This window comes from Oncorhynchus mykiss, chromosome 14, assembly GCF_057628025.1.
Source record: "Oncorhynchus mykiss isolate SJ-2025 chromosome 14, ASM5762802v1, whole genome shotgun sequence".
In the NCBI taxonomy this organism is placed as follows: Eukaryota; Metazoa; Chordata; class Actinopteri; order Salmoniformes; family Salmonidae; genus Oncorhynchus; species Oncorhynchus mykiss.
Window position 1 is genome coordinate 31,137,501 of NC_143035.1, and position 27,473 is coordinate 31,164,973.

The 27,473-nt window shown below is 42.4% G+C and overlaps 4 protein-coding genes across 4 annotated transcripts in view; 3 read left to right on the top strand and 1 right to left on the bottom strand.

Moving 5' to 3' along the window:
* The window catches only part of LOC118938717 (serine/threonine-protein phosphatase 2A 55 kDa regulatory subunit B beta isoform), a 79,808-nt gene extending 76,629 nt beyond the window's left edge, over positions 1-3,179 (bottom strand). Inside the window, exon 1 of the mRNA XM_036943296.2 lies at positions 3,001-3,179. Within this exon, the coding sequence (XP_036799191.1) occupies positions 3,001-3,079 (79 nt within the window). The 5' untranslated portion in view covers positions 3,080-3,179. The remainder of the gene's footprint in view (positions 1-3,000) is intronic.
* A 1,409-nt stretch (positions 3,180-4,588) lies between these two features.
* rl26 (60S ribosomal protein L26) lies at positions 4,589-7,300 on the top strand. The gene is given in 4 exon segments (NM_001278931.2): positions 4,589-4,641; positions 5,502-5,677; positions 5,904-6,044; positions 7,137-7,300. Coding segments are annotated over 3 exon segments (438 nt in total). The 5' UTR covers positions 4,589-4,641; positions 5,502-5,509; the 3' UTR covers positions 7,266-7,300.
* A 1,595-nt stretch (positions 7,301-8,895) lies between these two features.
* On the top strand, positions 8,896-12,661 carry LOC118938718 (V-type proton ATPase subunit e 1). The gene is made up of 4 exons (XM_036943298.2): positions 8,896-9,129; positions 9,603-9,650; positions 11,033-11,166; positions 11,668-12,661. Exons 1-3 carry the CDS (start codon positions 9,026-9,028, stop codon positions 11,124-11,126), a joined length of 246 nt encoding a protein of 81 aa, XP_036799193.1. The 5' UTR covers positions 8,896-9,025; the 3' UTR covers positions 11,127-11,166; positions 11,668-12,661.
* Positions 12,662-12,741: 80 nt separating this feature from the next.
* Positions 12,742-25,950, top strand: LOC110489112 (vesicle transport protein SEC20). Its single transcript, XM_021561682.3, has 6 exons — positions 12,742-12,854; positions 13,125-13,217; positions 18,912-19,003; positions 19,200-19,304; positions 19,449-19,567; positions 24,597-25,950. Exons 1-6 carry the CDS (start codon positions 12,774-12,776, stop codon positions 24,791-24,793), a joined length of 687 nt encoding a protein of 228 aa, XP_021417357.1. The 5' UTR covers positions 12,742-12,773; the 3' UTR covers positions 24,794-25,950.
* The last annotated feature ends 1,523 nt before the right edge of the window (positions 25,951-27,473 follow it).

A 27,473-nucleotide genomic window follows, 5' to 3' on the forward strand; every position in this document is an offset into this window, starting at 1 on the left:
AGAGCGGGAGAGAGGGGGGGAGACAGAGAGAGAGACAGGGAGAGAGACAGAGAGAGAGACAGAGAGAGAGACAGAGAGAGAGAGAGAGACAGAGAGAGAGACAGAGAGAGAGAGAGACAGAGAGACAGGGAGAGACAGAGAGAGAGACAGAGAGAGACAGAGAGAGAGACAGAGGGAGATAGAGAGAGACAGGGAGATAGACAGAGAGAGAGACAGAGAGAGAGACAGAGACAGAGAGACAGGGAGAGAGACAGGGAGAGAGACAGAGAGAGACAGAGAGAGAGACAGAGAGGGAGACAGAGAGAGACAGAGAGAGAGACAGAGAGAGGAGAGCGGGAGAGAGGGGGGAGACAGAGAGAGACAGGGAGAGAGACAGAGAGAGAGACAGAGAGAGAGACAGAGAGAGAGACAGAGAGAGAGACAGGGAGAGACAGAGAGAGAGAGACAGAGAGAGAGACAGGGAGAGACAGAGAGAGAGACAGGGAGAGAGACAGAGAGAGAGACAGAGAGAGAGACAGAGAGAGAGACAGGGAGAGAGACAGGGAGAGAGACAGGGAGAGAGACAGAGAGAGAGACAGGGAGAGAGACAGAGAGAGACAGAGAGAGACAGAGAGAGAGAGAGAGAGAGGAGAGCGGGAGAGAGAGAGAGAGACAGAGAGAGAGAGAGAGAGAGGAGAGTGGGAGAGAGGGGGGAGAGACAGAGAGAGAGACAGCGAGAGAGACAGAGAGAGACAGAGAGAGACAGAGAGAGAGACAGAGAGATAGACAGCGAGAGAGACAGAGAGAGACAGAGAGAGAGACAGAGGGAGACAGAGAGAGAGAGAGAGAGAGAGAGAGAGAGAACATACTTACTTAACTTAAGGAAAGCTTTGACTATGTACAGACTCAGTGAGCATAGCCTTGCTATTGAGAAAGGCCGCCGTAGACAGACATGGCTCTCAAGACAAGCTATGTGCTCACTGCCCACAAAATGAGGTGGAAACTGAGCTGCACTTCCTAACCTCCTGCCCAATGTATGACCATATTAGAGAGATAAATTCCACAGTGTGCCATCACAGCAGCAATATTTGTGACCTGTTGCCACAAGAGAAGGTCAACCAGTGAAGAACAAACACCATTGTAAATACAACCTATATTTATGTTCATTTATTTTATATTTTGTACTTTAACCATTTGTACATTGTTAAAACACTGTATATATATATAATATGACATTTGTAATGTCTGTATTATTTTGAAACTTCTGTATGTGTAATGTTTACTGTTAATTTTTTATTGTTTATTTCACTTTTGTATATTATCTACCTCACTTGCTTTGGCAACATTAACACATGTTTCCCATGCCAATAAAGCCCCTTGAATTGAATTGAATTAGAGAGAGAGAGAGAGAGAGAGAGAGAGAGAGAGAGAGTGTACACATAGTGACCAGGTCTAATGAGAACTAGAGTGGGAATAATGTGTAGGCTACATATTACCACAAACAAGGAAATCAAGTCAGTGAGGAATCAAGTCAGTAATTTTGCTCACTTTGCTTTGTAGTGCCCTGAAGTACTCCAACACACACAAACACACACACGGTCACATTGCCCTCTGTAACAATCAACTGCTTCAGTGCTTTGTCTGCTCTCCCTATCTGCCCTGATCACAGAACATCCCTGTCTGCGCTGCTTTAGGAAGCACATGGAATGTGGCATACCACTGTATAATACCAGACACATTAACAAGAGAACATTGAAACAGAGACGTCACACTGTTCTTATGAAATGGAGGTCTTTTAGGTGTAGTAGTGCTGTTTACCAAGAAGCTCTCAGAATGATCAGTCTTCTCAGGATGATCAGGCTTATCAGAATGATCAGTCTTCTCAGAATGATCAGGCTTCTCAGAATAATCAGGCTTCTCAGAATGATCAGGCTTCTCAGAATAATCAGGCTTCTCAGAATGATCAGGCTTCTCAGAATAATCAGGCTTCTCAGAATGATCAGTCTTCTCAGAATGATCAGGCTTCTCAGAATAATCAGTCTTCTCAGAATGATCAGTCTTCTCAGAATAATCAGGCTTCTCAGAATGATCAGTCTTCTCGGAATGATCAGGCTTCTCAGAATGATCAGTCTTCTCAGAATGATCAGGCTTCTCAGAATAATCAGGCTTTTCAGAATGATCAGTCTTCTCAGAATGATCAGTCTTCTCAGAATAATCAGGCTTCTCAGAATAATCAGGCTTCTCAGAATGATCAGTCTTCTCAAAATGATCAGGCTTCTCAGAAGAATCAGGCTTCTCAGAATGATCAGTCTTCTCAGAATAATCAGGCTTCTCAGAATGATCAGTCTTCTCAGAATAATCAGGCTTCTCAGAATGATCAGTCTTCTCAGAATGATCAGTCTTCTTAGAATAATCAGGCTTCTCAGAATGATCAGTCTTCTCAGAATGATCAGGCTTCTCAGAATAATCAGTCTTCTCAGAATGATCAGTCTTCTCAGAATAATCAGGCTTCTCAGAATGATCAGTCTTCTCAGAATGATCAGTCTTCTCAGAATGATCAGTCTTCTCAGAATGATCAGGCTTCTCAGAATGATCAGTCTTCTCAGAATGGATTGGTGTCACAGTTGTGCAGATCAGTTCTAAACGTTTGTCCACTTATCAGCACAACCAGAGTGAAATCACATGCCAATTACTTTCCCATACTTCAGCTTTGATTTTAGTTTGCCATTAGAATAGCCAAACTTTTGTATTCATAAGTGTTGTCAGTTGTCTTACTTTTACTAGGCTACGTCATGCTACAGGATAAAACTACAGGCAGGACACAGACCCTATATGACAGCTCACATTGACAGCTCACACAGTTAAGTTCAGAAGAACAGATAAAGCATACAGGCCTACATCCAGCGTAGTTCACCAAATGGTCAACATCTAACGATATCTATACTAGACATCTAAACTCCCCTCTACTATCAACCACAATACACACACTTCTGCTGAGAGCCCTGGTGAGTCTCTACCTACCTTCGGTGTGGCATGTGGAAGACAGGATGGTGGTGGGAGGGCGGAAGATGTACGGGAGATAACGGGAAAAACATTTCATCTTCTTCTCCGTTTAGCAGAAGGCAGTGCTCCAGTGTTCACTCCACATCCGCACTGCCGCGAGAGAGACCAGAGATCGGTGAGGGAGGAAACGAGCTGGAACTGCTCGTTCTATGACCGCATCACTTTCACCCAGACAGACAGCAAGAGCCGAGCATGGTCAGTTAAACGGTTATAACAGCGCGCGGCGGAGAAGTGTGGTGTCCATGACAACGCGCCTTTTGCTTCCGCGTTCAGACATAGTCATCTGCATGGTGTAATTTCATCCCGATTCGCGCTGGCAGGCCAGCACAGGAGGTTGTGCGCCTCTTTTCCCGCATATCTGACAGGAGTGGGTAGGGAGGGGCTGGAGGGGTACGGGGTAGTGTGTGGCGGAGTTGGAAATTGCCTTGTCTTGGCGTGATTCAAAATTAACCTTTAGCCCCCCCCCCCCCCCCTCCCCCCCAATTAGCCTACTAATTGATGATCCGGGTAAACCAGTGAAGATGGAAACTCCTGACAGGTCCACGAGGTCCAAGGGAGTTACATCATGGTTTATGGCGACATCTCTTGGTCAACATCCATATTGCTAATATTCTACAATAGCATACTTCCATAGAACACTTTCTGTGTTTACAAAATTTCACGGACAAGGGCGATGCGCGCAAATTAGTGGCAGAACAAGGGGGAGTTCTGATAGAACACCAGCAAAAAAAGCCTCTATTTACATGTTGCTTATGAATGCATTTCGGACTACTTTTAGATTAGATATAATGTGTGTCATCATCACAAATCAACTGCATTATACTTAAAAAATACTTCAACTTCAACCAGTAAAATGGCTCTTTGGATAGCTTTTGCTACAGCCTAAATCAATGAGCGTTAGCATTCTAGCTAACAACTGCTGCATTCAAAGTAGTTATTTTGCAAAGATCACAACCAAATATAATCTTAGCTACTGTTCAAGATATAATCAAAACATAATTGTAAGCCTATGAGAACGCAGTATCATCTGGATATGTTCAACATTCCCCTTCTGCTACCATTTCTGTCAAGCCGTCTACACATACAGTTTGATGCATACGTTCAGTGGTGGAAAAAGTACCCAATTTTCATACTTCTCATACAATTCTCTTTAAAAGTAAAGATACCACAATAGAAAATGACTCAAGTAAAAGTGAAAGTAACTCAGCAAAATAGTACTTGAGTAAAAGTCAAAACGCATTTGTTTTTAAATGTACTTTTAAGTATCAAAAGTTAAAGTATAAATCATTTCAAATGTCTTATATTAAGCAAACCAGACGACACCATTTTCTTGTTTTTTGTATTTATTTACGGAGAGCCAGGTGCACACTCCAACAATCAGACATAATTTACAAATGAAGCATGTGTGTTTAGGGAGCCTGCCAGATCAGAGGGAGTAGGGATGACCAGGGATGTTCTCTTGATAAGTGCGTGAATTTGACCATTTTCCTGTCCTGCTAAATTTGAGTGTACTTCTCGCGGGATTCGTGTGTGAACTAATCGGAGCGGAAGTACAATGAAGGTCTCTTTTCCGCCGGCCACAGAGGAGTTATCGGCAGGGTAAGAATTCCTGGTTGACAATTTCTCCAACGTAATCAACATCCATCCTATGTTATAGACTTTTGTACATCCCCCAAAGTACATGTAAAGTCAGGTACCCCTGTTATTATTCTATAGTGGTCAGTATTGGAGACAAATTGTATATTAACAGCTATATCAAACGTCCCGTAATCTGCATCCCTCGACCTGTGCTGGCAAACTACCAATTCTAGAGAATGGCTGGGAATTCAACTGAGCCTGAACGTTAATTACACGATATGTTCGCGTATTGTTTCGTTTAGAGAAACCCATGGCATTGATTTGTAGTTTGTCTTTCGTTAACACTAAAGTCAACTGCGCTTGACAACATGGCTACCTAGCTAGGTGGCTAATGCTAGCTGTGTGTACCCATGTAATGTTGAATGCATGGACATGACGCGTGCATAACAGATAATAGATCTGTGTGTAAACTTCTAGTTAGTGGTCTCGGTGATTGTCCCTGGATTGTTCAATCTAAGTTCTGCTGTTTGTTGGGCCTCAAGTCTAACTAACTCTAACTAACTGCTGTTGTAGCTAGGTAGTGACATGAGATCCAGAAAAGGACTGTCTAGCTAACGTTACCCATCTATGTAGGTAACTAGCTTCACCGTAATAACATTTTGCAGCTTGAGGTGCTCGCTTATAAGGCTAGCGAACAAACGTTATCTTTCAAGTGGGAAATCTCTTGGCTCTGTCACTTTGTATTGTACATAAACTATGTTGTGGTGTTTTGTTACTTGTAACAAACACATAACCGAAACGACAAATGCTTGACATGTAGCAAGTCGTCAGTCACTGCTAACCCTCTAATCTGATTGTTGGCAATTGTGTTTGCCCTGCAGCCATCAACATGAAGCTGAATCCATTTGTGACATCCTCGCGGCGTAAGAACCGCAAGAGGCACTTCAATGCCCCCTCACACATCCGGAGGAAGATCATGTCCTCCCCCCTCTCCAAGGAGCTCCGTCAGAAGTACAATGCGAGGTCCATGCCCATCCGCAAGGACGACGAAGTCCAGGTAAAGACCCCCAGAACCACGCGTTTCAACAGACTTTATACACATTCTGAGATTGCCTAACTAGCTGCTACTAACATGCATGATGAGCTACATAAAATTCCAGCCCTGTAGTACAGGCCAGACCTGAACTAACACCTGATTTCAGATTATTTCAAATTAGCGTTAGGATTTAGTTCACGTGGGTGATGTCATTTTTAATGTCATTTTCCATTTTTGTGCTGTGCAGGTTGTCCGTGGACACTACAAAGGCCAGCAGATTGGCAAGGTAGTCCAGGTCTACAGGAAGAAGTACGTCATCTACATTGAGCGTGTGCAGAGAGAGAAGGCCAACGGAACCACGGTGCACGTCGGCATCCACCCCAGCAAGGTGAGGCTCTATCATCTACCTGTAGTCACATGTCGCATGTACATTGTTTGTTTATGTGTATAGATGTATTATATATGACTTCTGTACCATGTTGGATAATCATTGTTTTAGTTTCTCAACTCAATTTGAGTGGTTCAAATCGTTATTTTGTATTGTATCATTGTGGAGTGTAAAGAAAAAAACACATCTAAATAACTATCCTTCTCAGCAGCTACCTGTTGATGGGTACCTGTTGGAATGTTTAAATACATCCAGCTTTTTCAGTGTCCAAGCTCAGTGGTCACGTTCAGTTGGTGCAATTGGGATCTGTTGGACAAGTCTGGGTGACACCTCCGTTTCAAGGTGTTTTCTCCCACCCTCTGACGTTCTCCAACGTACTTTGAGACGGAGGAGCGAAATCAAGGAACAATTAATTGAGAAAGAGTTAAACTGTTTCGGTAGGGTGCCTGGTGAGGGTAAATTGAGCGAATGTAGATATTTGCCAATCACCACTTGTTTCAGCCTTCGGGTGTCATGGCAACAGGTGTTTTTCTGTTACGAAGGAAGATTAGTTGAATGTAGTCAGCCTGACTGGTTTGAACAACATGTAGTAAGACAGGCACCCAATGTATGCTGAACTGGGGAGGAAACATTGACTACATGCTAGTGCTCCACTTACTGCATTTACCTGACATGTAGGACATTGTCTTGGCTCAATGTTAAATTGTGAAACTGAAGATAAGGTTTTAGTCTAGGCTCCAGCCAGTTTTGGCCATCAGTGATATTAGTAGTAATACATTTGATATGATTCCCCAGGTCTTGTGTAGAATTAGAGGGCTCTTCTCGTTTGTCTAATAGAATGGCTCTCCATGTTATGTCTGGACATGTATTTGTCATTTCTGATTGGTGTTGCAGATAAAGTCCACTGTTTCGCAGAAACTCACAATTTATCTTCCCAAGCCTGGCTGGCTTCTGATGTAGCTAGACTAGTGTTGTGGCTGAGATGTTTCTTCGTGATGAGAAATTCATTTTGGATTTCACAATCAGTTTTTTCACCGCTGTTTTTATCGAAATCGACCTAGAATCAGTCCTCACATCTCTCTTTCCTCCCAGGTTGTGATCACCAGGCTAAAGCTGGACAAGGATCGCAAGAAGATCCTGGAGCGTAAGGCTAAGTCCCGCGCTGACGGAAAGGAGAAGGGCAAATACAAGGAGGAAACCATTGAGAAGATGGCAGAGTGAAAATCTATTGCTTACAATAAACTGCTGTACAAATCAATTTCATTGTCTGTCGTAAATGGACGAATTGCAGTGAAGTACTGCCCCGTGGGCAAGCCACAAGTACGGGGATGTTCTTGTTTTGCCTAGTTATACTCTGGTTTAGCATGCTGGAACCAGCCTGGTTGCATGATGGTTCACATTCTTTGTGCACACTTTTCTTTTCCAATTACGTTTTCATGTAACGAATAAAATCAAAAGTTCAAATGTTTCCATCACATTTTGAACTCTACGGATAGTTTTGTCAAACTTGCCTTAAATAGCAAATATGTCTGCTCTGGTCTTGGCACCAGCGTTCTAGCCAACAGCTGGCAGATACAGTGGGGGTAGCCTAGTTGACATAATGAGATTATGGATAAGAGCAATGCTCCATGTCACTAGATGAAGACCATCGATATTTATTGAATAAGAGCATCAATATCACCGTGCACTTTCACCACCCTGTGAAGTTCATAATGTATTTAGTCTAGCCAAGTTTATTTAACTAGGCAAGTCAGTTAAAAATATTTACATTGACGGCCTAACCCGGACGACGCTGGGCCAATTGTGCGCCGCCCTATGGGACTCCCAATCACGGCCGGTTGTGATACAGCCTGGAATCAAACCAGTGTCTTTAGTGACGCCTCTAGCACTGAGATGCAATGTTTTACCGCTGCGCCACTCGGGAGCATGCTTTTCCCGAGTTGTAGTGGGAGGACCACACAACATGCCATCGCTTGACAAGTTTAGTTCGATATGATGGTATATCAATATTTGCGCATAAAAAAGGTTTCCGTCGCATAACAAATTTTACCGACACAAATAGACCCCTCCACGTCTGACGAACAAATGATCTGTCGACATTATAAGATTGTACCAAAACTTGCTGGTTTTAATCCGTTTGGACTTTATTCACATAAAATAGTGTGGATGGGAACGTGGTTAGTGTATGAGTGGTGATTTAGGATCATCCAGTATCCCCTGTTATCATGATCTAATCTAAATGTCAAATCGTATCAATTTAGCACTGGACTGTTAATAGGGGCCCAAAACTGGCAGTTTTCTGCCAATATAAACCCAAGCTTTAGCTAAGGAAAATGTAAAGTTTCGTATGAATGACATATTTGGATGGCTTTAGACTTCATGTAATAACGAAGGGAGAGTAGAGATCGTCAGCTTGTAGTCCTAAAAACCGGAAAACATACCTCTGGTTCGTTCAGCCATTCCTATGTGGAAAGAATATCGTTTTGAGGTTTGGGAGATTTTGTAAGATCGGGTTTAGGAGATCTTGTACTTTTTGTTTCTATGAGATAATATCAGCCAGTTAACATTACTTTTATGAATTATTAAGCCTTTTATGTTCTTTATGTGTTTTTTTATTACGTAAATTGCTTCAATATTCACAAAAAGTAACATTAGGTGATGACGCCTATCTCATTGAACAAAATGTATAAGATCTCCTAAGCCTGTGTTACCACAGACCTTATTTTCGGCGTTTATCCAAAAACACTACAAAAACAACATTTTCCCATAGGATCAAGTTTCTTCTATAAAACACTGGCCTAGGATCAGTTTATGAAACACTTTTGGTACCGCTACACGCCCAGTTTACTGTGGCGACATCATGTGATCCATTCTTCCTAGTCCGGGGGCCTGGCAACAGTTCGCTATTTCGGCGTTGAGTAGCGTTGCCAAGTGTATACGTTTACTTTTTCTACTTTTAAAACTATTTCCAAAAGCCAGACATGGCGGCGCTTAGTTTTGTAATTCCCATGTCGGTAATGACTCTGTTTTGGGGGATTATTGGTGGAGTTGTGCCGTGGTTTATCCCCAAAGGACCGAACAGAGGGTAAGTAAATTAGCTAGCTAGCTAACATGATAGAAAAACACTAACGTTATCTAGCTAACTTACATGTTGCTAACTAGAAAAGATAGTAGTAGTAGTAGTAGTAGTAGTAGTAAGCTCTAGTTTTAACTAGAATAAACTTTAACATTTGACAATGTTTTGAAACTTATTTTTCCTTGTTGGATAAAGAATTAATGGAACATAGACAAATCAAGATGTCATTTTGGAACTTCCCCAGTCCATGTCTAGTGCCCATCTGCTCGGTCACTTGCAGGTGACTCAAGTTGGCATGATGAAGCCCTATCTGCATGAACTAGGTCTAGTGGAACATCTGAGAAATGTGCACTTGTCATAATAAACCATAGATATGAGTAATGTTTTTTTGTAGGGGTACAAATGTATAGCTTAATGTCTTGTTACTGCTTTGTAGTAATGTTTTGGTCCAGTGGAATAATGCCTCTTTCCCTCCTCCACAGAGTGATAGTTACCATGTTGGTGCTAACTGCTGTCTGCTGCTACCTGTTGTAAGTATAGTCCTCCCAGGAATATAGCAGAATATTTCACAGTATCACTGAGGGTCCTTCTTGTATTCATTTGGCTCAGTTGGTTGGAACAAGGTGCAGGCGGGCAACATCAGGGGTGTATTCATTATGGAAACCCTTTACCGTTTATGAACCAAACAGAACAAAACTGTGAGGGACCTACCTGAATTTGTTGACTAGAAACTCTTAATGCTTACACCCCAGTGTTGTGTGTTTGAGTCTCGCATCATGCACAATGTTAGGCCTAACTAAGTTGCTTTCCATGGAAGTGTGAAACTGGACTATTAGCTTATATTTGGAGATAGTTATATGCATAGCACATAACTATGTCCCACACAGACACCGAGAGAGAACACTTTACCCTTAGGTTATTCTCCATACTCATTGATTGGGCCAACTGCAGCTCGATTTCAATGTCCCAACTTCAATACATAGTGCTTACCAGTCTGTTACAGATGTAGACACCCTCAAAGTTCATGGTCAGTTTTGACAATAGAGAAAATAAGTGTAGGCCTAGAGTACACCTGTTGCTTGTACGGTAGTTAATGTCCCCAGAGGATTGTAGTTAATGACCCCAGAGGATTGTAGTTAATGACCCCAGAGGATTGTAGTTAATGACCCCAGAGGATTGTAGTTAATGACCCCAGAGGATTGTAGTTAATGACCCCAGAGGATTGTAGTTAATGACCCCAGAGGATTGTAGTTAATGACCCCAGAGGATTGTAGTTAATGACCCCAGAGGATTGTAGTTAATGACCCCAGAGGATTGTAGTTAATGACCCCAGAGGATTGTAGTTAATGACCCCAGAGGATTGTAGTTAATGACCCCAGAGGATTGTAGTTAATGACCCCAGAGGATTGCAGGTAAGGGTCCCAGAGTACACCTGTTGCTTGTACGGTAGGTAATGATCCCATTCAATATAACCTGTTAGTCCTGAGATGCCATTTAATTTCATAGTTATTTATTTAGCTTTCAAAGTTGTCAGGCGAACGGATAACCATGCCGTGTTACTTTGCCATATCTCCACCAGGGGCCAGTGCAGGCCATGTGATGGGGATAGTCTCTACAGCAGCTGAGGGAAGAAAGTAGCGTGCTATGTTGTCTCCTTCAGTCTGCTGTACTGAGTGCTTAGTTGGTTTCCTCTATTATAGCTGACCCATGTTCCTCCATTACTATAGAGTAGAACAAGAATGTCTAAAAGTGAAAGACATGCACAAGTATCTTTATTCTTCATTTAGATCCCCATCAGATGCCTTAGATGCTGCTATTCTTCCTGAGGAGCACAAACAAAGCCATTACATAACAGAAGCCATGACAGAGATGTGTAGTTATGTAATCATTTGTATGTGTTGTATGTTTCCAGCTGGCTGATAGCGATCCTGGCCCAGCTCAACCCTCTGTTTGGACCATCTCTAAAGAATGATACCATCTGGTACATGTACTACCACTGGTCCTAGTCTACCAGTCTACCAACCCTCAACCCCTCTCCTGCTACAGGTAAACCCACTGGCCCTAGTCTACCAGTCTACCAGCCCTCGACCCCTCTCCTGCTACAGGTAAACCCACTGGCCCTAGTCTACCAGTCCTCGACCCCTCTCCTGCTACAGGTAAACCCACTGGCCCTAGTCTACCAGTCTACCAGCCCTCGACCCCTCTCCTGCTACAGGTAAACCCACTGGCCCTAGTCTACCAGTCTACCAGTCCTCAATCCCTCTCCTGCTACAGGTAAACCCACTGGCCCTAGTCTACCAGGCCTCGGCCCCTCTCCTACTACGGGTCAACCCAGTCAGATACACCTGAGGTCCATGTCATCACTCAATTTATTTTGTTCGATTTTGTTTAAGTCTATACTGCGATTCAGCCTTTTTGCTGCAAATGTGTAGGCCACTAGATGAAATCAATTAATGAAGAAATAAACTGTTCTCTGTCAATAGTCTGTAGTCGTGGCTTCCTCTATCTATTTTAATCTGTACAATTTTCTCTGTGTGTTCTCTGCAGGGGAGGACCTGACTCACTGCTGTACACCAATGAAGCCCTCACTCGATCACCTCCTCACGAAGGGAACTGTTTTTGTATAGCTTAAGCCTTAACCCAGCCTTTGACACCTGACCTTAGTGAGAGTGGAGAGATGCCTGCAAAGATGATTTGTACAAATGGATCCCCAAAAGGACTTTTCTAGAGAAATCCTCTTTAGTGCTTTAAGAATAAAGTATCAACCTTTGATTTGTATGTTCTGTGTGATGTGCTGTATGACATTTTGATTCTCTAACATTGATATATGATATTGTCAAGGCATGTTGCTAGTTAGCCTAGCCCATTTTATATATGCTAACTACCTTTAGTGCCTACTGATGACAGTATCTTCTGGCCAGGGGAGTTTTGTTGCTCGAAATGTTAACATGCATCGCTTGCGGTATGGTTAAATTACTACACACCTTTTTATAGGGTTAGGGTTTCCACACTGCCATATTTCCATGTTACAGTGTTTTGTTTATGGAAAAAAGACAGGAAGATTGACCGGACTACATGCTAATTAGCTACCTGTGATTGTGTAAAGGGAAGAAACACGCCACAAATGTGTCACAGAAAAATACTGTCAGATGCAGCCATGTTAAATCAGTGCAGTAAGTATATATTTTGCATTTGTGAAATTATTTTGATGTGGTTTGAAAGTAGAGGACTTTTCTAGAACTACCACAATGGAGAATCGATTCATGTTTAGATGGAGTATTTGGCTGTTTTGGCTGCCAGAGCCAATTCCCCTCTAAACAGTAACATTAGGCTCCTTTAGTCCATTATTGGACTCTCCGTACCCCATAAATATGTATGTTGCATGTTATGCAGCCTTTTTTTAAATTCCATATGTCCTTTATTGTGAGTGTGATGGCATTCATTGTCCTTAAAAATGTTAGATATTAAACATCATCAATCAATCCACGTATTGATTTACATGTTTTTGCTTTGTTAATAAACCGATTGTTGTTGCTCACGACCGAAATGCCCTCTTTGCTGTGTAAGTAAAGAGACGCGCTACTTTTACGAACTATGGGAAAGTCAATTCAGTTACTCCTCGCGGTTTGCCGTAGACGAGTTTGTTGTCAAATATGGCGTCTTCGGATGTCCACGTCCGAATATGCGAGCAAGAAATCATCAAATATGACTTGGAAATAAAAGCTCTCGTGCAGGTATGAATATTGATTCCGTAGGTTATTGTCCTAGACCATATAATGCAACGATATTGTATGTTGTCATGTACTCATTGTGGAAAATAACCTTATTTTCTGTCGCAGCTGGTTGGGCTTCTTTTTGGGGGGGATTTGGCCACTGACCCATTTTGGTACATTGGCCGGGAGTCTGAATAGATTTGGACTGATCATCTTTTTGAACCTTTGGATATATGACAAAAGCCATTTGTCTGATTGTTTCTATATCTCTCATTTACTCATTGACATTAGGATGTCAATGAGTGTATAGGACCACACGTCAAGCTGACAGAGTTGAATGCCAAAGTGAAAGCAAAATTCAACAACCTTAGGCTACGGATTCAGGTAAGAGACAGTTAATCCTCCTGTCTCAAATACATTTCAATGTTCTAAAAAACAAATAGCCTTCATTCCTCATTTCCTGTCAACTGCCTGGTGGCGATTTCAACTGTCCAGATCTATCAGACCTTGGATATGTCAGTTCATATTGAGCTGTATCCATCAATGTTAGTTGTAGGACACATTATAACTGAGTGTTTGACAGTGGTGTTAATATTGGCAGCAATTTTAGTTTTAGTCTTCGTTTGTCTTTAAAATACATTTTAGTTGTAAGATTTTAGTAATTTTGGTCAGTTTATTTGGATTGTCTGGATTTGCTCTACAGATGGTCATACTATCAACAAACTATAGGTTGATAAGCAACTGCTTGCTAAGGTTAGGTTTAGAATAAAGTTAAGATTTACGTTTGGGGTTAGTATATAGTCTGTAGAGCATCTACAGATGGACTATCCAAATAAATCCAACTTTAAAAGCTCAGACACACACCAGTAGGATTGTCAAACGTTTGCCTGTCGACAGTACATAGCACCTCTGAACAGTGTCAACAGTCAATATTTTCTAAAGGTTCACACAGCAAAGACCTTGGAAGACGTCGTCTACTCAGCCTTGTTATAATACTCCAAACCAAAAGGTGGCAGTAGCATTGTTTGGAAATGCATATCTGTGCACATTGCTTATGGTCTAGATTCCAAACTATCTCTGCTGACACAGATGTAACAATACAAATCTTTGGCGCTGATGTTGCTATTTTGATACTAGCCACATGGCCACTGCTAGACACCAGTGCCTTCAGAAAATATTTGCACCTTGTTTTACAGCCTGAATTTAGCATTCATTAAATGTAGATGTTGTGTCACTGATCTACACCATAATGTCAAAGTGGAATCATATTTTTTAGAAATGTTTACGCGGTAATAAAAAATAAAATGCTGAAATGTCTTGAGTCAATAAGTGTTCAACCCTTTTGTTATGGCAAGTCCAAATAATTTCAGGAGTAAAAATTTACTTAAGTGATAAGTTGCATGGACTCAAGCTGTGTGCAATAATGGCGTTTAACATGATTTTTGAACAACTAACCTATCTCTGTACCCCACACATATACAATTATCTATCTGTAAGGTTGGTTGAGCGTAAAAATGAAGAAAAAAAAGTGGACATTGAATCTCCCTCTGAGCATGGTGAAGTTCATTACATTTTGGATGGTGTCTCAACCACCTTCACTACAAAGATACATGTGTCCTTCTAAACTCAGTTGACGGAGAGGAAAGAAACCACTCAGTGATTTCACCATGAGGCTAATGGTGACTTTAAAACAGTTGCAGAGTTTAATTAACATAAACACGTTTGGCATCTCCAGGACTCCACTCATACCACTCACTGATACATGCCTTTGGAACATCTACATTTAAAAAAAATCTAATACATGTAATATACATCATCACAATAAATCCACAATTTATTTTTGTCAGGTCTAAAGAATCATGATATGAAGAAAATGTATTTCAGAAGAACAGAATATGAGTCGGTCTACTGTAGGCCTATGTTATCTGGGTATAAACCCCATGCTATAGGCTGTAGGCTTGTTCATTTAGCTGACAAGATATGCTTAAAATTAAAGACAACAAAGTCGAGGTATTGGAGTTTGGCGTAAAATTATTTAATGTTATATGATTTTATAGTAAAAATAATATAATTGAGCTTCGATGAATAAAATATAAATAATATTTTTCCCATTCCGGAGCAAGTGCGCGTATGAAGTGGCTATGTTGAGCGTAAAAGTGATCATTAGGAACAGGTCCTATATGAATGATACAAACATTAGAATGTCTTAGAAATCAAAACATATGTGGGTTGCATGGTGCGACTATAGGCTTGTGATGATTTGAGAATGTAGCAAAAAAGCTTGCGCTCGGTTCCTTGCCTCAGGCTGCACAGCTGTTCTCTCAACAAGCGATCATATTTTCACATCAGACACTTCTCAATTTAATATTGTCTTTACTAATACAGTATGTACAATTCGTTTCGATTTAGAATGGACCATTCATTATCAAATGGGCAGGGAAAATACACGTCATCTGTATGCACACGGAATAGTGAATGGAGGCCAAGCGCTTTCCCGACGGTCTGTTTTGTAGTCTGCTTGGGTTTTATAGCGGAACATGTGCTTAATATGAGCAGTTGAGTAATAAATATAAGAACACGTATTTCACTCCACGCATTAACCACTGTTTGAGGAGCATGAACTCACGGGGCGAAAGGTGATATTCCGCCCAAACGCTGTATAGCCATGGGCGCTCCAACCTTGTTCCTATAGCTAACCAGTGCTTAATTTTGGAAACCAAGTTAAATCTGTTCGGGAGCATCGATGGTAAAATGTTTTCGCAACTAAACATATTTCACTAAACTGTTGACAGCCTGTCTGCGAAATCTATAAAGGAATAAAGGAGAGAGAGATAGAAGGAAACGCAGGTTGGTGAGATATTTATTCTGTATAGCTAAATTTAATGTCACTCAATTAATTATGAAAATATAAAACATTCCCTATTACTAGGCTATTCAAAATCAAATACAAATTCACTAATTGTAGGCTAACTGTAAGCAGGCCTGCACAATCAATGAACCAACAGCATCGCCTAGGCCTCTATGTTTTCTCCCAGACTCATGGATAGAAATGTTGGAGAGTAGAATAAGATAACCAGTCCATCCAGTATGCATAATAATACTGTCCACACTCAAAGACGGTTACTCAAATTTGTTTAATTTTGGAGTATAGGCTAGACCAATTATGTACCAAAGATCTTAAATCAGTTTTGTTTGATGTTTTTCTGCCATGAGTATTATGCAGTAGGCTATGTATTGTATAAGGGCACAATCATAATATTAATTCAGTTTTTTGGGCTCATAAGCCTATGCATAAACTCTAATATGCGTATGGGTGTTTTGAATTAATCATTACCTTAGAAAGCGCTGTCCGTTTCGTTATGTTAGGCTTTAAACAACGGGCCACGTTGTACACTGTTTCAACCTGCTGTTGAACTTCTTTCTTCAAATTGATCATCACATTGACGTTAGTTTTAAAAGTATGATAGGCCTACTGATTTGATGACAAGTGTTTGATGGGATTTTCGATTATATTTTCATTGTCCGAGGGGTTAGCGGGACAATAGAGTCCCGACTACCAGGTCGATAGTGATCGGATGGTAGTTAGCATGTTCGGTACTACCAAAGCATATCCAGAGTGCATAAAAGGAGATTACCGTGACTCGACTGTCATGTGGCATTTTACTGCAGTCATGACATCCGGTGTGGCGGTAATATTGTCACCCCAACAGCACTAGCAAGGACTAGCGAGTTTTTTTGTAGAGAAATACAGGGTAGAGCTCAGCACAGGCAATTAAGGTCCTAGAGAAAAACCTGGTTCAGTCTGCTTTCCAACAGATACTTGTAGACAAATCCACCTTTCAGCAGGACAATAACCTAAAAGGCAAAGCCAAATATTAGTGCTGACCAATTAACCCAAATACATACACTTAGGTTGGAGTCATTCAAACTTGTTTTTCAACCACTCCACAAATGTCTGTTAACAAACTATAGTTTTGGCAAGTCGGTTAGGACATCTACTTTGTGCATGACACAAGTAATTTTTCCAACAATTGTTTACAGACAAATTATTTCACTTATAATTCAGTGTATCACAATTCACAGAAGTTTACATACGCTAAGTTGACTGTGCCTTTAAACAGCTTGGAAAATTCCAGAAAATGTCATGGCTTTAGAAGCTTCTGATAGGCTAATTGACATAATTTGAGTCAATTGGAGGTGTGTTTGTGGATGTATTTCAAGGCCTCTTTGCTTGACATGGGAAAATCCAAAGAAATCTACCAAGACCTCAGAAAACAAATTGTAGACCTCCACCATTCTTATTCATTCTTGGGAGCAATTTCCAAACTCCTGAAGGTACCACGTTCATCTATACAAACAATAGTACGCAAGTATAAACACCATGGGACCACGTAGCCATCATACCGCTCAGGAAGGAGATGCATTCTGTCTCCTAGAGATGAACATACTTTGCTGCGAAAAGTGCGAATCAATCACAGAACAACAGCAAAGGACCTTGTGAAGGTGCTGGAGGAAACGGGTACAAAAGTCTCAATATCCACAGTAAAACAAGTTCTATATCGACATAACCTGAAAGGCCGATCAGCAAGGAAGAAGCCACTGCTCCAAAACCGCCATAAAAAAGCCAGACTATGGTTTGCAACTATACATGGGGAAAAATATCGTACGTTTTGTAGAAATGTCCTCTGGTCTGATGAAACAAAAATAGAACTGTTTGGCCATAATGACCATTGTTATATTTGGAGGAAAAGGGGGAGGCTTGCAAGCTGAAGAACACCATCCCAGCCGTGGGTGGCAGGATCATGTTGTGGGGGTGCTTTGCTGCAGGAGGGACTGGTGCACTTCACAAAATCAATGGCATCATGAGGAAGGAAAATTATGTGGACATATTGAAGCAACATCTCAAGACATCAGTCAGGAAGTTAAAGCTTGGTCGCAAATGGGTCTTCCAAATGGACAATGACCCCAAGCATACTTCCAAAGTTGTGGCAAAATGGCTTAAGAAAACACAGTCGAGGTATCACTAAGCCCTGGCCTCAATCCTATAGAAATGTGTGGACAGAACTGAAAAAGTGTATGTGAGCAAGGAGGCCTACAAACCCGACTCAGTTACACTAGCTCTGTCAGGAGGAATGGGCCAAAATTCACCCAATTTATTGTGGGAAGCTTGTGGAAGGCTACATTAAAAGTTTGACTCAAGTTAAACAATTTAAAGGCAATGCTACCAACTACTAATTGAGTGTATGTAAACTTCTGACCCACTGGGAGTGTGATGAAAGAAATAAAAGCTGAAATAAATCATTCTCTCTATTATTATTCTGACATTTCACATTCTTAAAATAAAGTGGTGATCCTAACTGACCTTAAAACAGAGAATTTTTACTAGGATTAAAGGTCAGGAATTGTGAAAAACTGAGTTTAAATGTATTTGGTGTATGTAAATGTCCGACTTCAACTGTACGTGGATTAATTGAAACAGAAGTATTAATGTACTTCTAATATTCAACAAATAGCATTAGTTTTTCGCATAGGAAAAAAGCAACCGCAAATCGCGTTTGCAGTCTGCGGCGCGAGAGCGGCAACACAGATTAATGAGTAACAGCGCACATGAGAAAATAGAGCTTCTGATGTGATCAAAGCAAAAATAGCCTTGAAAGTAAAACATTTTTATACTTGAGGTTAGTTTCAAGTCCATTGTCCTGGCTTCGCATCCGTTCAGAAGATTGACGAGTGACTGAAGAGACCGCCTGGGAACTGTGTGGGAGAGCCGGGCAAATCAGCTCAACTCAATCAGACCGCGCAACTAAAAGATGTCAATGAGAGGATTACATGAAATATTCTGCATGCATGTGTAGGAGTGGACAAAATGGATGAAAATGAGCTTCATGTTAAATTAAATGTTGATTAATCTCACATGGAATTCTCGTCCCGTCACATTTTCGTCGACCAAGTCATTTGTAATAGTTGTGTTTTTTTCCCAGGGCGTCTCGTAATCGTCATAGTTTGTCAGGAAAAATAGGTACTTGACGAGTATTTTTCGTCATAGTTTTTGTTGACGAAATGATCACTGTTTGACAGGACCTAGATCAAATGGGGAGGGAGCAGGACAAAGAGTCAGACAAGTTGGCGCTACTCAGTGAGGTGGACAGACACCGCAAGCAGATGGTCAGGTAAGAGTGCATGGTAGGAGTGTTGCTGGATTACGGCTGTTTCTTCAGTACTGGATCCAATCTGTAGTAGTTAGTGGGATGCATGTCTCCATTAGAATGGTTTTCTGGTGTTTTCCATAGACCTTTTACATATAGTGCTAGTGCATAAACTATAAGCAAGCATCCTAATGAAACCGTATGTTTCCTATCCCTGCAGTAACCAGACAGCTTGGAGGAAGGCCAACCTGGCCAGTAAACTCTCACTAGACAACCTGGAGAAGGAATCTCTTCTCTATGGAGGAGATAATGAATTTAGACATAGGTAAACAGATATTGCCTGTTTCTAGATACTCTTCTGTATTGTTTCATTGTCGTTCCCTTATTTCACTGTGTGTTTATACTTTCTGTCTTATTGTTGTCTGTTACTCTGAAGATTTAGAGTATCTTTATTTTTTCCTTCAATCAGAAAGGTGACCAAAGAGGGGCTGGCCCAGTCGTCCAGTGACATCACTGAGAGCCTGATGAGCATCAGCCGGATGATGTCACAGCAGGTGACGCAGAGCGAGGAAACCATGACCACGCTGGGTGAGTGGCGCCCCCTAGAGTACAGAGTGTAAATCATGTCGTAGTCTGTGTTTCTGAGAGGACAGTAGTGTTTATAATTTCGGCCCCCGACCCCATCCCCTAGCTCCCTTTTCTTTCAGTGTTTACACATCTGGAAGAACTAGATGAGTGAGAAGCAGTGATGTAGTGATAAAAAGTGGGTTAACGCTGATCGCCTTTCACAGTGAATAAAGTAATGCTCCCTATATTTACAATGCACTTTTTTGCAATAGGTGGGTAAACGTTTGAGCAACATAAAAAAGGTGCATAAATGCTGTTTGTGTGTGTTTACCTTCCACCACACCACTGGTGAGAACAAAATGGAGATGGTGCCACCATTTCAAATCAAATCAAAGTTTATTTGTCACTTGCGCCGAATACAACAGTGAAATGCTTACTTACAGGCTCTAACCAATACTGCAAAACAGATGTTAGGGGAACAATAGGTAAGTAAAGAAATAAAACGACAGTAAAAAGACAGGCTATATACAGTAGCGAGGCTATAAAAGTCACTTTTTTCAGTGACAATTTTCAGTACATTAGATTAGTCCAGTTACAATCGCCATGGCATTGTCCATTAAAAGTAGCACAGACACTGGTTAGTCAGGCTGATTGAGGTAGTATGTACATGTAGATATGGTTAAAGTGACTATGCATATATGGTAAACAGAGTAGCAGCAGCGTAAAAAGAGGGGTTGGGAGGGCAACCAATGAAAATATCCGGGATGCCATTTGATTACCTGTTAAGGAGTCTTATGGCTTGGGGGTAAAAACTGTTGAGAAGCCCTTTTGTCCTAGACTTGGCACTCCGGTACCGCTTGCCATGCGGTAGTAGAGAGAACAGTCTATGACCTGGGTGGCTGGGTCTTTGACAATTTTTAGGGCCTTCCTCTCTCACCTGGTATAGAGGTCCTGGATGGCAGGCAGCTTAGCCCCAGTGATGTACTGGGCCGTACGCACTACCCCCTGTAGTACCTTGCGGTCAGAGGCCGAGCAATTGCCGTACCAGGCAGTGATGCTCTCGATGTTGCAGCTGTAGAACCTTTTGAGGATCTCAGGACCCATGCCAAATCTTTTTAGTTTCCTGAGGGGGAATAGGCTTTGTCGTGCCCTCTTCACGACTGTCTTGGTGTGTTTTGACCAATCTAGTTTGTTGTTGATGTGGACACAGAGGAACTTGAAGCTCTCAACTTGCTCCACTACAGCCCCGGCGATGAGAATGGGGGTGTGCTCAGTCCTCCTTTTCCTGTAGTCCACAATCATCTCCTTAGTCTTGTTTACGTTGAGGGATATGTTGTTATTCTGGCACCACACGGCCAGGTCTCTGACCCCCTCCCTATAGGCTGTCTCGTCGTTGTTGGTGATCAGACCTACCACTGTTGTGTTGTCTGCAAACTTAATGATGGTGTTGGAGTCGTGCCTGGCCATGCAGTCGTGGGTGAACAGGAAGTACAGGAGGGAAATGAGCACCCACCCATGTGGAGCTCCAGTGTTGAGGATCTGCGTGGCAGATGTGTTGCTACCTACTCTCACCACCTGGGGGCGGCCCGTCCAGATGTCCAGGATCCATTTGCAGAGGGAGGTGTTAAGTCCCAGGATCCTTAGCTTAGTGATGAGCTTTGAGGGTACTATGGTGTTGAACACTGAGCTGTAGTCAATGAATAGCATTCTCACATAAGTGTTCCTTTTGTCCAGGTGGGAAAGGGCAGTGTGGAGTGTAATAGAGGTTGCGTCATCTGTGGATCTGTTTGGGCGGTATGCAAATTGGAGTGGGTCTAGGGTTTCTGGGATAATGGTGTTGATGTGAGCCATTACCAACCTTTCAAAGCACTTCCTGCCTACGGATGTGAGTGCTACGGGTCTGTAGTCATTTAGGCAGGTTTCCTTTGTGTTCTTGGGAACAAGGACTATGGCGGTCTGCTGTGAAACATGTTGGTATTACAGACTCAATCAGGAACATGTTGAAAATGTCAGTGAAGGCATCTGCCAGTTGGTCAGCACATGCCCGGAGCACACATCCTGGTAATCTGTCTGGCCCCGCAGCCTTGTGTATGTTGACCTGTTTAAAGGTCTTACTCATGTCGGCTATGGAAAGCGTGATCACACAGTCGCCTGGAGCAGCGGATGCTTTCATGCATGCCTCAGTGTTGCTTGCCTCGAAGTGAGCGTAGAAGTGATTTAGCTCGTCTGGTAGGCTCGTGTCACTGGGCAGCTCGCAGCTGTGCTTCCTTTTGTAGTCTGTAATAGTTTACAATCCCTGCCACATCCGACGAGCGTTGGAGCCGGTGTAGTATGATTGAATCTTAGCCCTGTATTGACGCTTTGCCTGTTTGATGGTTCGTCGCAGGGTATAGCAGGATTTCTTGTAAGCTTCCGGGTTAGAGTCCCGCACCTTGAAAGCAGCAGCTCTACCCTTTAGCTCAGTGCGAATGTTGCCTGTAATCCATGGCTTCTGGTTGGGGTATGTACGTACAGTCACTGTGGGGACGACAACCTCGATGCACTTATTGATAAAGCCAGTGACTGATGTGGTGTACTCCTCAATGCCATCGGAAGAATCCCAGAACCAATTCCAGTCTGTGAAAGCAAAACAGTCCTGTAGTTTAGCATCTGCTTCATCTGACCACTTTTTTATATACCGAGTCACTGGTGCTTCCTGCTTTAATTTTTGCTTGTAAGCAGGAATCAGGAGGATAGAGTTGTGGTCGGATTTACCAAATGGAGGGCGAGGGAGAACTTTGTACGCGTCTCTGTGTGTGGAGTACAGGTGATCTAGAATTGTTTTCCCTCTGGTTGCACATTTAACATGTTGATAGAAATTTGGTAGAACTGATTTAAGTTTCCCTGCATTAAAGTCTCCGGCCACTAGGAGCGCCGCCTCTGGGTGAGTGGTTTCCTGTTTGCTTATTTCCTTATACAGCTGACTGAGTGCGGTCTTAGTGCCAGCATCTGTCTGTGGTGGTAAATAAACAGCCACGAAAAGTATAGCTGAAAACTCTCTAGGCAAGTAGTGTGGCCTGCAATTTATCACAATATACTCTACTTCAGGCGAGCAAAATCTAGAGACTTTCTTAGATTTCATGCACCTGTTGTTGTTTACAAATATGCACAGACTGCCCCCCCCCCCCCCCCCCCCCCTCGTCTTAACGGAGTGTGCTGTTCTATCCTGCCTGTGCAGCGTGTATCCCGCTAGCTGAATATCCATGTCATCATTCAGACACGATTCCTTGAAACATAGGATATCACAGTTTTTGATGTCCTATTGGTAGGATATTCGTGATCGTACTTCGTCTAATTTATTGTCCAATGATTGCACGTTGGCGAGTAGTATTGACGGTAACGGCAGCTTTCCCTGTCGCCTTCTCCGGGGCCTGATCAGGCATTCGGCTCTTTGTCCTCTGTACCTGCGTCGTACCTTGCAAATAACGGTGATGTCGATCCTGTGGTGTGTTTGGAGAATGTCCTGTACGTCCTCTTTGTTGTAGAGAAAATCTTCATCTAATCCGAGGTGAGTGATCGCTGTCCTGATATCCAGAAGCTCTTTGTCTAATCCGAGGTGAGTGATCGCTGTCCTGATATCCAGAAGCTCTTTGTCTAATCCGAGGTGAGTGATCGCTGTCCTGATATCCAGAAGCTCTTTGTCTAATCCGAGGTGAGTGATCGCTGTCCTGATATCCAGAAGCTCTTTGTCTAATCCGAGGTGAGTGATCTCTGTCCTGATATCCAGAAGCTCTTTGTCTAATCCGAGGTGAGTGATCACTGTCCTGATATCCAGAAGCTCTTTGTCTAATCCGAGGTGAGTGATCACTGTCCTGATATCCAGAAGCTCTTTGTCTAATCCGAGGTGAGTGATCGCTGTCCTGATATCCAGAAGCTCTTTGTCTAATCCGAGGTGAGTGATATCCAGAAGCTCTTTTCTGCCATAAGATACTGGTGCAGAAACATTGTGTACAAAATAAGTTACAAATAACGCGAAAAAAGACACATAATAGCACAATTGGTTGGGCGCCTGTAAAATTGCTGCCATTTCATATGTATGTACTGTATTCTACTGTATTCTAGTCAATGCCACGCCGACATTGCTCGTCCTTAAATGTATATATTGCTTATTAATTCCATTATTTTATTTTTAAGTTTGCATGTATTGTTGTGAATTGTTAGATATTACTGCACTGTTGGAGCTAGAAACACAAGAATCTCGCTACACCCGCAATAACATCTGCTGAACATGTGTATGTGACCAATAACATCTGCTGAACATGTGTATGTGACCAATAACATCTGCTGAACATGTGTATGTGACCAATAACATCTGCTGAACATGTGTATGTGACCAATAACATCTGCTGAACATGTGTATGTGACCAATAACATCTGCTGAACATGTGTATGTGACCAATAACATCTGCTGAACATGTGTATGTGACCAATAACATCTGCTGAACATGTGTATGTGACCAATAACATCTGCTGAACATGTGTATGTGACCAATAACATCTGCTGAACATGTGTATGTGACCAATAACATCTGCTGAACATGTGTATGTGACCAATAACATCTGCTGAACATGTGTATGTGACCAATAACATCTGCTGAACATGTGTATGTGACCAATAACATCTGCTGAACATGTGTATGTGACCAATAACATCTGCTGAACATGTGTATGTGACCAATAACATCTGCTGAACATGTGTATGTGACCAATAACATCTGCTGAACATGTGTATGTGACCAATAACATCTGCTGAACATGTGTATGTGACCAATAACATCTGCTGAACATGTGTATGTGACCAATAACATCTGCTGAACATGTGTATGTGACCAATAAAATTTGATTTGATTTTGCTTTGAAAAGACCTCAAATTGGAGGACACAAGGACTGTTTCTCAGTTGCTTTTTTCAAATACAAACATAAGCAACTGACATGTTTCAACAGTCGGCTATTTGATATGTCCAGACACAAAGTCTTTGCCAAAGCCTAGTGTGGACTCTCTCCTCCGTAGCAACCTCGTCTCAGGCGGTCCTGGAGACCAACGATGAGTTTAAGGCCATGACCGGAACCATCCAGCTGGGGAGAAAGCTCATCACTAAGTACAACCGCAGGGAGCTCACTGACAAACTGCTCATCTTCCTCGCTCTCGCATTGTTCCTCGCCACAGTCTTCTACATCCTCAAGAAGAGATTCTTCTTCTTCCTCTAGACCAGACACAACTAACTTAAACTAAGTAACTTTTAGAGCAACTTTGATTAGAGTAACTATGATCATATAAGCTAATTTACGACAAGTGAGTCGTGTGACCTGAGTATTGGCAGATGAATATACTGCTTATTTATCATTCCTACCTGCCACAGGTGGACACATGTAATTCCATATTAACATTTAAAGTCTTGTGCGCACACACAGTAGTAATGGCTACCGGGACAAGCCTATTTTAAACACTATGCATCTGTCATGGAAGGTAATATCAGACTGCCGTCAGCTGTTTGCAATACTTCTAGGAGAGTTTGTTGGTTAATGTAACCACTCGTTGTGATTATCATGTTAATGTATTATTCCAGTGCAGGAAGTTAAAGCTGTTGTCTAAGTATTTATATCCTGCTCTGAAAGAGAAATAAATGGATATTACCAGTAGCCTTATCTAATAATGGAGATTCCATTTCTTACGGCCCATTATTTAAAGTATAGGGGTTCATGTTAATGTGTAACACATTCTCTGTAACGAAATCAGTTTTCAAAGAGATTATCACAATAAAATGTTAACATTATGAAATTGTGTAAAAACATTTTTTCCCCAGCACCAGTGTGGACATGTGGGATGTACATATCACCCACCCAAGTTTCAGTGACTCTGGTCTTGCATCTGGTTGTCAGTATTTCCTTATGGAGCTAGCTAACTTGGCTCAGCAGTGGTGAGGCCTAGTCCCAGTAGCTGGCAGCAGGGGGAACAGTACAGTCTGTGTAGCCCAGGCACCAGGGCAGAACCAATCTGAAAAGCTGTGGCAGTAATCACATTGTCAGCGATAAGGAACCATGCGTCTCTGCCTTTCTTCAGATAGGAACCGGAAAAGCAGATTATTCTGACCCGGTTCACTCTCCTGGTCCCTGCGCCCTTTCTTTCCACCGGGGGTGGAGGTTGAGAGGAGGTTATTTTAAGATTTGCGTGGACCTGTTATCTGACGTTGCCTTTTCAACACCTTGGAGGGGGAGAAGGGGTATGGGGAGAGGGGGGCTGGTAGCTGCATGACCTCTCTACCCTCTACATGAAGATGGTCTCACATGTCATTTGGGAAATAAAAATCTGTTTTAGTGTTGACGTTTCTATTCAGTGTACCAATAAAGGCCTCAGACAAAGTCAATCTGAGTTGTCTCAGTTGTGTGTGTTGTTATGGATCATATCTGGCTCTGAATCAGTGACGACAGACGGTACAGGTAGCCTAGTGGTTAGAGGATTGGGCCAGTAACCCGAAAAGTTGCTGGTTTGAATACCCGAGCTGACAAGATGAAAAATCTGTTGATGTGCCCTTGAGCAAGGCACTGAACCATAATTTTCTGCGGGGACACCGTACTACTATGGCTGACCCTGTAAAACAACACATTTCACTTCACCTATATGTGACAATACAACTTTTTTTAGTGTTCTTACAGTGAGACGAATTTGCGAATACGTGTGGAGAGAGTCGATAGACCTATGAGAAGGCTAAGCGGTTCTTACAGTGAGACACGTTAGCGAATACGTGTGGAGAGAGTCGATAGACCTACGAGAAGGCTAAGCGGTTCTTACTCGTTTTAAAGTGGCAGCCGTTTGTGCTCTTCCTATTCGCCATCCCGTCCCTTTAGCTGCACACTTATAGCAGCTCTATGTCAAGCAAATGGAGCTATTCTTACAGAGCACCGTGATAGTGTCAATCAAGGGGAGAGGTGTGCATGATCTTGAGATGTGAATAGGTCCTGTTTAGTGGCAGGCCCTAAACTGTGTTCTACACTAAGTACCACAGAGTGAGGGGAAGTGAGCTCCCCCACACAATATTGCCTAAAGGGCTTTTTAATGTGCTACAGTGCCTTCAGAAAGTATTCACACCCCTTGACTTTTTCCCACGTGTTGTTGTGTTACAACCTGATTTTAAAATGGATTAATTTGAGATTTTGTGTCACTGGCCAACACACACAATAGTCCATAATGTCAAAGTGCAATTTGTTTTTTTTAGAAATGTTTACTAATTCATTAAAAATGAAAAGCTGAAATGTCTGTATTCAGACCCTTTGTTATGTCAAGCCTAAATAAGTTCAGGAGTAAAAATGTGCTTAAGTCACATAAGTTGCATGGACTGTTTTTGAATGACTACTTCATCTCTATCTGTAAGGTCCCACAGTCGAGCAGTGCATTTTTCCAGTGCATCACAAAGAAGGTCACCTACAGTATTGGTAGATCGGTTTAAAAAAAAAAGCAGACATTGAATATCCCTTTGAGCATGGTGAAGTTAATTAATTATTTATTTTGCCCCTTTTTTCTCCCCAATTTCGTGGTGTCCAATTGGTAGTAGTTACAGTCTTGTCTCATCGCTGCAGCTCCCGTACGGACTCGGGAGAAGCGAAGGTTGAGAGCTATGTGTCCTCCGAAACACAACCCAACCTAGCCGCACTGCTCCTTGACACAATGCACTTCGAACCCGGAAGCCAGCCGCACCAATGTGTCGGAGGAAACACCGTACACCTGGCGACCTGGTCAGCGTGCACTGCACTTGGCCCGACACAGGAGTCGTGAGTGTGCGATGAGACAAGGATATCCCTGCCGGCCAAGCCCTCCCTAACCCGGACGCCGCTGGGCCAATTGTGCGCCACCCCATGGGCCTCCGGGTCACAGCCGCCTGCGACAGAGCCT